This window comes from Eubalaena glacialis, chromosome 15 (assembly GCF_028564815.1).
Source record: "Eubalaena glacialis isolate mEubGla1 chromosome 15, mEubGla1.1.hap2.+ XY, whole genome shotgun sequence".
Taxonomy (NCBI): Eukaryota; Metazoa; Chordata; class Mammalia; order Artiodactyla; family Balaenidae; genus Eubalaena; species Eubalaena glacialis.
The window spans coordinates 13,355,913-13,370,137 of record NC_083730.1 but is presented as its reverse complement, the minus strand read 5'-3'; the positions used below and the strand labels follow the sequence as shown (position 1 = coordinate 13,370,137).

General features: G+C 43.9%; 1 protein-coding gene across 1 annotated transcript in view; it reads right to left on the bottom strand.

The window, feature by feature from the left end:
- Positions 1–14,225, bottom strand: part of KDSR (3-ketodihydrosphingosine reductase) — a 38,093-nt gene that overhangs the window by 4,093 nt on the left and 19,775 nt on the right. The window contains exons 7-9 of the mRNA XM_061169761.1: positions 8,854–8,937; positions 6,107–6,190; positions 3,500–3,601 (exon numbers count right to left, since the gene is read on the bottom strand). Of these exons, the coding sequence (XP_061025744.1) occupies positions 3,500–3,601; positions 6,107–6,190; positions 8,854–8,937 (270 nt within the window). The remainder of the gene's footprint in view (positions 1–3,499; positions 3,602–6,106; positions 6,191–8,853; positions 8,938–14,225) is intronic.

The window sequence follows — 14,225 nt, the reverse complement described above, 5'->3', positions numbered from 1 at the left end:
GCCTGCCAGACAGGTAACGACAAAACATTTGTCCAGTTAATATATGCAAATTATACAAAGAACAAAATAGGGATTCTTAGTCGTCTTGGGGTTCTCTGAGCTAGGGTAGATCCAGCGCAGCACCTCAAATATCCAAACTACCATCAAGGCTTTTTGGTTTAAGGTTTATGTTCTGATCATAAAAGGCAGACCCTACTCTAGGCGCTGAGAGCACCGTGGTGAGAAAGACCGGTGCCGGCCTCCACCAGCTCACTCCACACCAGGGCAGACAACCAACTGAAAAAAGGCAATTACTATTTCAGGGTTAAGACAGCAATTAACCATATCCATTAATTTTCACTCTTTCCACTAAAGAACTCTCAGTACAACACCTGTAAGTGGAAATTTTAAAAGGCATAAAACTACAAAGAGAAATATTTTCAGATACACAAAGCCTCAAAAAATTTGCCTCCCAAGCACCCTTTTTTTAGGAAGCTACCAGAAGAGGTAAACAGCCAAAGAGAGCGGTGTCAACAAAGAAAGGCAATATCCTGTGATGCAGAAGGCAGGGGACCCAATACCCAAGAGAGGCAGAGGGGTCCCCCAGGATGACCGTGAAGGGGAGGCCGGGGTCAGCTAAGCACCTGACTGGGGGCAGCCAGTCCTGACAGGCAGGTCAGGAGGCACCAGGAGGCATTCCTTCCAGTGGTGAAACTGATAGAGTATCTGATATTTCTGAGAGGAGATGAAGACAGTCATTATGAATAATACACAGAAATAATACATAAAAAAGGCCAACAATAGTTTCGGGGAAAACAAAAGGTTGTATAAGAAAGGAAAATGAGTTATGTGCATTACAGAGCTCAGCTGTGAATAGCATTTAAATAGCCCTAAGGATGGTTATCTCAATACAGATCTAACCAAAATCACAATATCACTAAAAAGGGAGGGTGGGGATGGAGGAGAGGCGGGTGTGAGCAGGTCGAACAGGGTGAAAAAAGGAGCGCTCCATCCTCATCATCCTTCAGAGCAGAGCTAATTAATACCTGATCCCGAACTGAGAAATCAAGTGGAAGCGGCCACGTAAGTATCTGCCTAGAGATAAGGAGGTGAAGGTCAGAAGGTCCAGCTAAGAGGACAGCCTGACTGCTTCTGAGAAAGGTGAAACGCGGGATATGGGGTGAGGGTTTGCTGTTTCTCATAATGAGTCTTAAAAACGATTTGATTCTCTGAAGTGTGCGCAAGGATAATTTTGAAAAATGTAAAAACCAAAGGGAAGCTGGAAAAGGCAAACTCTGGAGACAGTAAAAAGATCAATGGTTGCCAGGGGTTCAGAAGGAGGGAGTGGGGGATGAATAGGTGGACACAGGGGAATGTCAGGGCAGTGAATAGTCTGTATGACACTATAATGGTGGATACATGTCACTCTACATTTGTCAAAACCCACAGGATGGATGGACAACGCCATGAATAAACCCTAGTGCAAACTATGGGCTTCAGTTGGTAATAATGTATCAATACTGGCTCATCAATTGCAACAGTGCGCCACACTAACGCAAGATGTTAATAATGGGGGTGGGGAGGGGAAGAGAGGGTCTGCAGGAACTCACTAATTTCCGCTCACATTTTCTATAACCCTAAAACTGCTCTAAAAAACAAAGTCAATTATTTTTTTTTTAAACTTAAGGGAATGAAAAAAAAACACACAAAAAAGCAATTATACTACAGCATAATAAGAGGCTAAAATAGGCGTGAGTCCAAGGCATTTAACCCAGTCATGGAGATTTCTGGAAAAAGCAACGTTTAAGATGAGACCTTGAAGGAAGGTTGGAAGTTGGTCAAAGGAAAGTGGGGATGGAGGGACGAAGACAAAGCAGCAGAAAGAAGAGGAAGGGCAGGAGGAGAAGGAAGAGGGGGTGACAGGGCCAGAGGTCAGAGGGCCGTGCCACAGGGGCTGGGAGTCTGTGTCCTGTGCACCCGTGCCAGCTGGTGACGCCAGGTGAGAATGCAGACCCTGGGCTGCTGGGTCTCCAAGAGAAGTCCGAAATCTCGACTTTGAACGTAAATCTAATTTTGAAACTATTCTATTTCCACACGCACGCTCATAGCAGGTGGACCAAACAGAACGTTTCACAGGCATGTGGCTCCCCAGTTCACAACCTCTGGCGCACAGAGCCTCAAGCACGGAGTGTCCTGGTCTGAGCTGCAGGAGCAGCGACAGGGCCAGGAAAGTGGGCCGACCCAGGACGAGAGGGCCGGGGGACAGAGCGGCCCCCCCGACGTGAGGGGCAGGAGAAGCTGGGTGGGCGATGACACGCCCGCTTCTGGTTGGTCTCGGAAGTGAACGTGAACACTGATCACGGGGACAGGGAACACAGAGCTGGTGACGGAAGGCAGGGGGCAGGATGCTGGGGAAAATACTATAAAGTCTTCCTGTGGACGTGTTGAACTTCAGACGTAAAGTCGCAGCCCAGGGAAAACATCTAAAAGAAATGTAGTGTCTCGTCCTTTTTTTTCTTTTTTTGGCCGCACGGCATGCAGGATCTTAGCTCCCCGACCAGGGATCGAACCCGCACCCCCTGCAGCAGAAGAGCAGAGTCTTAACCACTAGGGAACCACGCCAGGGAAGTCCCTAGCGTCTACTCTTAAGAGAGAATCAGAGTGAGAAGAGAAGAGGGAGGAAAATCAACACCTAAGTCCCGGGGACTTTCCGCCTGGACGTGGTCGACTGCACATCGTGTAGCGCTGTGTCATCAACTGCCCACTAGTGGGGGCAGCCCCTGCTCAGTGGCCTTCCCACCCCTCCCTGCCCTCCTCCTACCCTCCATCATCCTCGGCTTGGTCTTTCTAGAGCAATCCCTCTGTTATAACTCTCATTACACTGCACTGTACTAGCCTCACCATTCTTATCAGTCTCTCCCTCTAGACTGCAAGCCCCCTGAGGTCAGAGAGGTTGCCTTACCTCTGATGCTCCAGTAGCAAACACGGCACCTGGCTCATCAAGGAGCAGTTAACTTTTGTGTGTGTTCTGGACAAACTATAATTTCCGTGAGGGCAGGGATTACGTTGAATCCCTGACTTATCTCCCTAAGCTTCTGTGGCCTGACTCACAGGAAAGTGTTCCAGTCTAATATCCTAGGACTTTTAGGCAAGTCCACCCCATCCCCCTAGTGACAGAGATTTCCATTTTTCAAACACAGAAGATGAGTGATTCTCAGAGGAGAACCCAGATTAACACCCCAATAGCAGAGACAGTGTTTTCTCTCTATATCCACAGTACCCAGCATGAAAGTCTTCTTCCCAGACTAAATTCCTCAAGTTACAGCTTTAACCTACTTCCTTTTTACTTCTCCCAGGTAAAGGAAGAAAAAAGTTGATACTTCAATAAAAATTCTTCACATCCTCATGTAAAGTTGTTATGTCTTCCTTTAGCCTTTTCTCATTGAGGTTCACTGAGAGGCGCCTGTTGTCTGTCTGTGTGTCCATCTGTCCGGAGGCCTAAGAACACAGCTCAGCTCACCTGCTGGAGCCCTTCAGTGATGGAAGTTACCGGAGCCATTCCACAGGTCAGGGATGAGAGCATGTACCCATCTGAGCCGATGGAACTGTTGAAATTTCCTTGCTAAAATAGAAGGAAAAGAAAAGACAGAGGCAATAGTAGCGACATGGGAAGGAATCAACTCAATCACATTGGAAACAATGACGTGTGTCTGTTCACTTCAGGTAGGAAGAGAGGGTAACAAAGCACATGTCCCAGCTCAGAGACGAACGTGGCCTCAGCAGATGGGCTGGGATGGCTGGACAGGCACTTCTCAAAACGTGGGTCCATGGACCCTGAGTGTCCTGAGACCCTTCCACGAGGACAAAACGATTGTCATGATGATACTAAGACGTTAAATGCCTTTTTCACCCAGTGACACTTGCACTGACGGGCAAAACTGCTGTCTCATTAGCACAGACCACACTGGTGGTGCCTCTCCACTGCCACACACACTTGCAGTGATAAATAAATACACAAAGAAAACAGAAATTGTTTAAATCTCCAAAAAATTTTTAAATGTCAGTTTTGCTTAAAAATGCCCTGACAAAGCAGTAAAATTAATCGTTTTGTTAAATCTCAACCCTTGAGGACACGTCTTAATATTCTGTGTGACAAATCCACATGGAAGGGGACAGATGCCTTGAAGAAGAGCCCTCCTCCAACCGTGTAAGTCAGGAAAGGTCCTGCTATTTCTGCAGAACACTATTTTTACATGCAAGAACCATGGACTGACAATCTGTGGTTACTCAAACACGGTTATCTGGAAGATACTTCGCAGAAAATGAATGAAAGGACTGTCACGTCAAGGAAAACTGGCAGCTTTTGTGATCAATGTTCAAATCTGAGATTTCAAGGAAAAATTAAGAATTGGGAAAATGTATATCTGTCATTTTGAGACTGTCAGCTTCCCAATACAGAAAGACTTTTATAATAAGATCAGCAGTGACAGTAATGAATGTCATTTTTTTGATAACTCAGGGAATCCATATTTTCCAAATGACTAATGCATAATGTTACAAAACCATGAATGGGTACAAAACATTCAAAGTGCAAGGCAGACCAATGGATTTTCATGTAACAGAGAACAAGAAGTTCATTGATAGAGTTTCAATTTCACGTTGCAACTAACCTTTAAGAAACTACTATTCATCCAGTTTAGGTTTTATGTCCCCCCCAAAAAATAAATAAATAAGAATGTGCACAATTATCTGAGAAGCCTATAACATATTCCTTCCTTTTCCAACTATATGTCTCTGTAAGGCCAGATCTACTTCATATCCTTCATTCAAAATAACATGTTACAGCAGACGGAATGCAGAAGCTATGAGGATCCAGTTGTCCTCTATTAACATAGACATTAAAGAACCAGTGAAATGTAAAACGACGCCACCCTTCTCACTAAATTTTGTTTTGAAAAATAATTTTTGTTATAAAAAATGTTCATTAAAATATAATGGATTTATCATTGTTATTTTAAATGAATACATATTTTTAAAATGACGCAGTTTCAATTTGTGATACAGCAAATATTGATAAGTATAACCCATGGAAACAAAAGTTCTCTGGGGTTGTCGACAACTTTAGAGTCAAGAGATGAAAAAGCGTGAGAACCGCCAGATTAAATGAATCCTGCCAAAATACGACGAGCTGCTTCAGATCATTAAAAACATGGAGTGTGTTTGCTTTGACTTGAGATAAGCAGGAAAAACAAAGTCCGCCCAACCCGCTGGTGCCCTCTTTCTATGCCTTTGAACACAATCAGGGCAAAGTTCTCCCCACGTCTGCAGATATTTTAATAGCCTTCGATGCTTCCTGTGTTCTGCTCGGTTCGGCCTGAACATGCAACGGCACAGACGTTCCTTCCAGGCCAAGGCCCAGCCTCCTGACGCTTCTCGTTCCAATCGTCCCCAAATTTCCTAAATTCAGCGGGTCCTAAGGTTTACAGACATCCCCTGTACATGTATACTTTTCTGCATGTGGGTTAATGGGAATGTTGCCAAAAAGCTTGTGGCACATACGCTGTCCTACAGAATAGCACCTGGTTTCTAAAAATACCATTTTTGACTCTGAATAAACTCAGTAGCCTGGAAGTGCATTAGCTGAGTTGACAGGATGATGGCCCAGTGGGCTTGTGGCACTTTCTTACTAGTAAACATTTGGGAAAAGGATACTGGGAAGCAGGAAGGTGAAAGAAAAATCCTTAATCAACACATCTGGCAGTAAGACACCTAAAATAATCTCAAACTGAAAATACTGCAGGAAAGAAGAGGACAACATGCTGTATACAGTATATAGTACATACCGTTTACACATCACAGGTTAAGTCTCATTTTCCTTTCAAAGAACCAAAGTTCTCAGACTGATCAATCTGTTCCTAAGATTAAGATATATTACTACTTTCCAGAACCTACTAATCAACATGGAATCAATAAGGGAAGAAAAGTACAATCTAATATTAGATATGATGAATTTAACTGACCAAATAACCCCAATAATTTATATTTTGAAATAAGCCCTGAGAAAAATATCTTTTTGTAAATACAGTAATGTTAACTATTAATAAAAGGAAACAAGGATTTTACTTACTATGGCATCTTTAACAATTTGTTTGGCCACTTGTTCTGGTTTGCAAACAGATGTGGTCTCTGAAATAAGACGAGTCTCCAAAGGCTAAAGGTGAAAAAAATAGACATATCAATACCATTACTGCCCACCGAATTAAAAAATAATTTTACAGCCCTCCTCCCCCAATTTATACATAATTCCAGTTTTCTACCTTTGAACTGATTCCTGTTTTTAGAATTAGCTCTATCTAGATTTCAAATCAGTTTACTGATTACTGGTTACTGTATAAAATTCAGCCCAGTAGCTGAAGCAAGACAAGGAGGGCCCAGCTACTCTCTGTGGGATGTGTGTCTCGGTTCCAATGAGGACCATCAGAGCTTAAGTTTAAAAAATGAAAAAAAATACCCTGCCCTGTCTTTATTTTCATTTTTAAAAAATCTTCTTTGGAGCGACATGCAACACATGTGCTCAAAAATTCTTTAGAAGGGAGTTTCAGTTAGAAGTTTCAAAACTTAAGCCTTAAATGGCATGAAACAAATTTTATTTACCATGTAGGCTTGAAAAAATAAAATAAAATAAAAACCAGAACATATTTTCTTAAAATAGAAGAGCATAGTGCTCATAAAAGTCAAGTGTTTCTTGATGAACCTAAATTAACAGAAAAGCCCTTTTGAAGGTGCCAACATTTGATTCTTCCAGACCCCCCAGGCTAACATAACCATGTGTGGCCAGATACTCAGGAGATTTAAAGGTATTATGGCGCCCCCTATGGGACCTGCAGATCAAGGTAGAATTTTATTTACCCAAAGAAGTCAGCCCGACATTTTAGTGGAGGAAAAACAAAAAACCCCAATTTAACAACAAAATCAAATCTTCACAGGGAAATCACCATCCTTTGTCAGCTTTGGCTTCTGCCTAAAAGACCACTTACCAAATGTTGCAAATCTGCTTAGCAGATTCCCCTTATTCTAGAACAGGGCATTTGGCTTAAATTTACTTCTTTGAAATAGTAGTAATTTTTAAGAGGCAGCGCCAAGGAGAAATGAATAGGAGAAAAAGCTTCTAAATCATAAACATCTTTTTGCAAATATACAGCCCATGGAGCATAAGTGCCAATTTTTATGCTGTGCAGATTCACACTTACTAAGCATCACTATAAAAGAGAAGAAAACACATCAATACCAAGTTCAAGGGGATAAGTTCTGATTGATTCCTTCCTCCTCCACTTTGTTTGCTCAGAGAGTGCCTACCACGTGTCAAGGCAGGTTCATCTGAACAAAGTGCAGAGCTGGCATTCAGCTCAGGATGACTGACAGTCACTGTATTAATGTTAATGTCCAGAGGTGATGAACACTATAGAGAAAAATAAGGCCAGGGAAGAGGATTCACATCTCATGGGAAGGATACTTGAGATAACAGAGGGTCAGGGAAGTCCTCTCCAAGGTGAAGGCTGTACAGAGATGGAAAGAAACACAGGAGGAAGATCCATTTGAATATCCAGAGAGAGAATGGCAAAGGCAAAGCCCACAGGTGCGAACAGGCCAGGCAAGCTCAAGGAGTAGACGGGGCTCCGGTGTGGCTAAGGCCAAGGAGAGGAGAAAATGCTGAGGGCAGGTGGCCGAGGTCCAGACAGTGCGGGACCCAAAAGGCTCGAGGCCTCTGGATTGTATTCCAGGCACGCTGGGAGCTAGGGGAGCTGCACTCTCTGATACACAGCCAACACCAACATGTGCTATTTAATTCTAACTTTAAATTACTTAAAATGAAATAAAATTAGAAATTCAGTGCCTTGGTCCCACTAGCTGCACTGCAAATGTTCAACAGCCACAATGTGACCACCATACAGGAGCGTGCAGGACCATTTCCACCATTCTAGAACATTCTACAGGACTGTGCTGTACAGGAGGTTTTGATCTTTTGGGGGATTTTTTAAGTTTTGTTTTTTGGCTTTTTTTTTTTACACAAGAGGGGTTTGACCAGGGGAGTGACAAGACCCGACTTGGGCTTTAAAAGGATCACTAGCTACTTTATGAAGAACAGACTCCAGCGGGGTAAGAAAAGGAGCAGGCAGACCAGGCTGAAGACCATGAGAGCAGTTCAGGCAAAAATATCAGTGGTTCTCACTGCTGGGATGGTAGTGATATTTGCAGTTTAAAAAAAAGGTCCGATTTGGGATAAATTCTGAGAACAGAGCCCAGAGGATGTGCATGTCAGCTGGATGTGTGGTGTGAGAGCAGGAATCAAGGCTGGCCTCGCGGTTTCCAGCCTGAGCAGCTGGGGGAATGGTGGGCGCCGGGTAATGAGATGGAAAATAATAAGGGGGGAAGGAGAGGGAATTGCAAGTTTTGTTTTGGAAATGTTAAGTCTTAGGCACCCATTAGACCCCCGCGTAGAGACAATGTATCGGCAACCATTTCAGGTGTCTAAATGTATTTAAGGCCAGGGGAGAAAATATTATTTTTAAAGAGTATTATCTTGTTAGTTAAAATACAAGCTGTACTGTTAATCAGAAAACAAACACCTTATTAATTCAATAAAGCTTGAAGATTCTTAGCAAAAATGGCCTTTGAAAATAGGGCTACATCCTCCAAGATTCCAAATGAAAGTTCCAGAAAGTTCGGAGGCCTCTTGCAAGCACATAAATTGAAAGGAACTCAATTTTCTGACTGATGAAAATGCCCCCAGGCCGAAGGGTGGAAAGACAGAAAATGGCAAAAGGGGTTTCCTATGTTCAAAACTCGAAACAGGGCACAGCGAGGCATACTTACCTTGGTTTTGTTTTCTTCTGCAAACCCGGGGGTGTCTGTGTCTGGTGGGTAGGCAACTGTGACATAAACATTATAGGGCTTCACCTGCATTTCAGAGACAACATGGACCCCTTCAGTAAACAAGATACAATTTCGCATCCTCCCTCATCAACCTGCACTGGCTTCCAGGCAGACATTCTAAATACGGCCCTGGTTTTCTCAAAAGGTGGTGAGACCAACAGGGTGATTCTGTAAGAGGACTACCACCAGGTGAACCAGGAAACTCCTGGCCCTGAAGATCATTTAGAAGTAAAGGCAAAACGCTCACCCCAACCTCGATTCCAGAAAACAGCTGGCCCTGAGCTGGGGAGATTCGCCTCCTTCTAAGTTTCTTCCACTCCCGCTGACCAGGGGCCTGGGAGCTGCCCGTGAGGACAGCAGATGATGCTAAGGGGAAATCCGCTCGTCCTCCCTCCCACCGCACACCACTTGGGCTCGGTGGCCGAGGCCACGGGACAGGTCTACTCCTCGGCCATCAGGAAGGAAAACGAGTTTGTTTTCCTTCACGGCTGCTTCTCAAACCCTCGTTATGTTGATTTCAATTACAAAATATGTTGAGATCATTCAAATCCCTTCCCCAATGCCCTTCGTGTGCCACGCCAGACCCAGGTCTAGAATTATATCCACCCCCTGAGAAGTCTGCTGGTTCAGGAACTCCCCTGCCAATGAGGGGCTCAGGGGTCACGTCCTCCACCACAGAACCAGCAAACAGGACGCTCCCCCGAAGGGACCCCCCAAGTCAGACCAGGACAACCTCACCTGTGAACCATCTCATTCCGTATCTATACGTGGAAACTCCTTCCCAGCTTCTCTTCCAGGCTCCCTGGCTCTCTCTGGAACAGAATCCTAGGCTTGTTTACCTCACTGCTGGGTCTCCTCACTCATAAACACACCCCCAACAATTCTAGAAGATTCTCCTGCCGGTCCGACAGGACACACCTTTCCCACTGACCCCCTGCTCCACACTCGTATCTTGCCCTGATGCTTAGTGACGCTAAGCATGATGGATTAAACCATCAAGTATCTGCCATGACTTTTGTTTGCTTTTGGCTCACTGCTTAGCCGCACGGAAACGCCTGAGGGAGTTGGCAGCAGACAGGCAGCTGGTCATGAGGAAGACCGCTGTGCGTCTTAAGGAAGCTGCAAGTGACAATACTATATTGCTTCCTCATGCAACAGCCTCTGAGAGCATCCCAGGGTCCTGTGTTACATTTGGCTTTTTTTCTCCCTACTTCCTTCTGTGCAGCACGGTCCTGAGGGCTGTGGAGGAGCCGCAGGGGCAGGAGAAGCATGCAGGCAGAAGAGCCTGGCCAGCCAGCCCAGGGAGTGCAAGAGCAGAGGACGATGTCCCTGCCGGTTCGGTTCCAGGCACCTAGGGTGCGAGAGTGCATTCACTCAACGTCGCCGGGGCATGCAGCTTCAAGGCCCGGCCGTGCTGGTAAATAGCTCTGGATTCGGGCCAGCAGTCAGGCTGATGAGTAAGCAATTCCTCTTCCACTTGTTTTTGAGACGGTGACTTTAAAAACTGTCTCCCACGGCCTTGCCCTTTGCTGTGCACAGACCAGAGAGAAACACCACCAAAAAAAAAAAGCCAATACGCAGTCATGAGACAGCCCGCCCAAAGCCTGAAGCTGACTGCTCAGACGATGTCAAAGCAGTGCTTCCCCAAGTCAAGGTTATGGCCGAGCTTCCAAATGGTTAAAACAGCTTTCCAGAACAGCATTTTCCCAGGGTGGGCACAGATTGTCAGGGTTGGGAGAAACCAGTCCAATCCCTTTCTGGGTACTGGTATCCTCCCTACGATCATGGAGCCAAATGACTCTCTCAACCTACGGCTGGATACCTCCAGTGGCTAGTAACCTAACCGCTATATTTATTTATCCAACAAATACTTACTGCATTACTACTATGCCCTCGTGGAGCTTACAGTCCCCTGAAACTCATGGTCAAATAATTTGTTAAAATCTATATAAACCATATCTACAACCTTCCTTTAATCGACTAATCCCATAACCCCAGCAGAAAAGGAAATGAGGTTAGTTTGGCTTCACTGGTTCTTGCTAAGACAAGTGCTGACTCCTCAAGACCATTTCTGCTAAGAATTTATAAGCCAGGACTTCACTGATTCCCGTTTACGTAGCCCCTGTCTGCGTTTCCGTGTTTTGCTCACTGACCGTTCTGTCTCCCCCACTGCTCTGCCCTAGTCCCATCCTGTTACCATTCCCTCCCTTCTACCTGCCCTCATTCTCAATCAGAAAGACGCCCACTTGCTCAAGAACTGGCTTATTACCAAAATTATCTCACCTAAGGTGTGCTGTTCCTCATTCCATCAAAGCAAAGGCATGGGGGCTGGAAACAGGATTACAGCTGTTGACATGAAGCTCCAGAACTTAAGCTTCGGCTTACTTGTGGGCCATGGCGGGAAAAGACAGGATTGGGGGGCGAGGCATGAGGCCAAGGGAAATAGAAAGGGGGAACGCCTAGTTTTCTTTTACTTGGTCTCTGCTACCACAGCTTTGGCTACACCCCACCTCAGAAGTCTGCTTTCCAAAAAGATCAACTTCTAATATCTTTAAATGATGTATTTGTACCTAAAAGACTGAGTCAAAAAAGGACGACCAAAAAAAAAAAAAAAAAAAAGCCAACAAAGCATTCTTTCAAATTTAGTCATTGTATGTAAAACATTTCCAGGTCCAACTTTAGTCTGAGGGTCAAGGGCTGGGGTGGAGAGGAAGATTTAAGAGTTCATTAAACCAAAAAAGAATGATCAACAGCACTTAGAGTCTGACTAAGTCTAGAAGGTTTCATTCACAAAAACACAAAAATCACCTTGGCCAAACAGACCAAATGATCCAGGTTTCAAAAACACAGGATAAGTTTGGATAAGTTTGTAAGGAAACAATTGTTTTGATGCAAGTTCTGCTATGAACAAACAAGATTTTGATTACTGAATTTACTTCCCCTCAAACCTACTTTCCATGTACATGTTTACTTTAGTTTTTGTTTATGTGAGGTCATTTTTAATGGAGTCCAAATACGGAGCGAAGTCAAGCTGACCAGCAAGTCCAGACCGGCCACTTGCAGCCTGTGAATCACATGTGTCATTAGGAGGCTTCAGGGACTCGTCTGGGCTAGCAGTTCCTGTCTTTTCCCTCTTCTTTGTTAACATCTTCTTTCTACCCGAAATGAAACCAGGCCACCCAGATCACACACTTTGCCCTAAATGAGTGAATCCTGAAGTCATTCTGCAAGACAAGACTCGGGGACAAAAAGCCCTCGTGCACAGACCTTGCAATTCCAAACTATCCCTTCTCCTGCTGGGTTTCTGAGACCAACGTGAAGGGGTGAGGCAACCCCTGACCTGAATTATAGACACGTTACAGAGGCAGACAGGCAGCCAAAAGGCGGAACCAGAAGGCATGGACTTTGTTACTATTTCTGTCACAAAGTAATGACATGGCTCTGAGCAACCCAATGGCTTTACTGAAGACTCAGTTTTATTATCTAGAAGGTGGCATAACAACATCTGCCTCGTATATTTCACAAAACTGTTTATAAAAATAAGATGGTTATTCATAAAGGGACTTTTCAAAGTAAAAACTACAAAAGAAATACCGGTGTTCTTGTTGGAAATTTCACAGGCATACGCGCCCCATTGGCTGAGCATATATGACAATGACCTGTTATTGATTAAGCGTATCAAGGACATTGATGACAATGAAATTTGTGGCTGGTTCCTTTGGGACAAGAACAGCACAGTCTACCAGTCCCTAAGTGGCAGGTCGGGATTCTGTCACTGACCCGAGAACACGTCTGCACTGCATTGCTCATCCAATATCTGGGCAGCGTGGCACTCTGCCATGTACCACCAAGGGCTCTTCTGGGGGCTCTCTGAATCAGGGGTCAGCAAGCTGTGGCCCTTTGCCTGTGTTTTTACTGACACATAGCCATACCCGTTCATTTGAATCTTGCACAAGGCTGCTTTCCTGCTATCCCAAGAGATGTGAGTAGCTGCAATAGGCACCATCTAGCCCTCAAAGGCTAAAATATTTACTCTCTGGCCCTTTACAGGAAAAAAATTTATCCACCCTTGATCTTAATCATTAAACGGGATTCTCAAATCGCACTCTTACTATAAGAGGATTGGCCACAGTGAAGTTTCCTGTGGACTTCTTAACATCATGACGTAGTGTTATAGTTCAGTATACAGCTGACCCTTGAACAACGTGGAGGTCAGGGGCGCCGACTCCCTGCGCAATCGAAATTCCACGTATAACTTTCCAGGAGGCCCTCCGTACCCACAGAGCTGCATCCACGGATTCAACCAACCTCAGATCATGAGGTACTATAGTCTTTATTGAAAGAAATCCACAAATAAGTGGGTCTGCGCAGTTCAAACTTGTGATGTTCAAGGTCAACTGTATATAGAAATAGAAAGAATTTTACCTTAAAGTACGTGATTTTGGAAAGATACGTGCGATGCTCACTAAGCATCCCCATGTGACAACAACGCAGAAGTCTACTTCACGAAGCTGAGGAGGAAGGTTATACACATCTGACAAGTGCTTATTTTATGCTAATCCTAACCACATCCTCCTTCCACAAGATGTTCTATTCACTGTGAAGATAAAACGCACTCACATTCATCAACATTTCTTTAGGATATTAAAATATAAGTATCAGGAAAGCCAAATGCAATTTTTAGTTTCTCATTTTTACAAACAAGGAAACTGAGATCAAGTTAAATGAATTTGTCTAAAAACTGAGAGCTACACAGCAGCTCTTTCTTCAAACACATTAGTTTTATTAGTCAGTCATAAAGGACAGATCTTTTTGTTAAAGGAGTATCTTTAAAAATGTTAAAGAACAACAACAACAAAAAGTTAAAGAATAAAATATCTTACAAAAACTCAAACAGTATTAGGCCAGTAAAGGCACACCTCATTTTATTATGCTTTGCTTTACTGCGCTTTACAGATATTGCATTTTTTACAAATTGAAGGTTTGTGACAACCTTGCCTTGAGCAAGTCTATTGGCAACATTTTTCCAACAGCGTTTGCTCATTTCGTGTTTCTAAGACACATTTTGGTAATTCTCCCAATATTGCAAACTTTTTCAATATTATTATATTTGTTATGGTGATCTGAGATCAGTGATCTTTGATGTTATCACTAAGACTCACTAAAGGCTCAGATGATGGTTAATGCTTTTTAGCAATAAAGTATTTTTTAATTAAGGAATGAATGTACATTGTTTCTTTAGACATAATGCTATGCACTCTTAATAGACCACAGTACTGTGTAAACATGGCTTTTATATGCACTGGGAAACC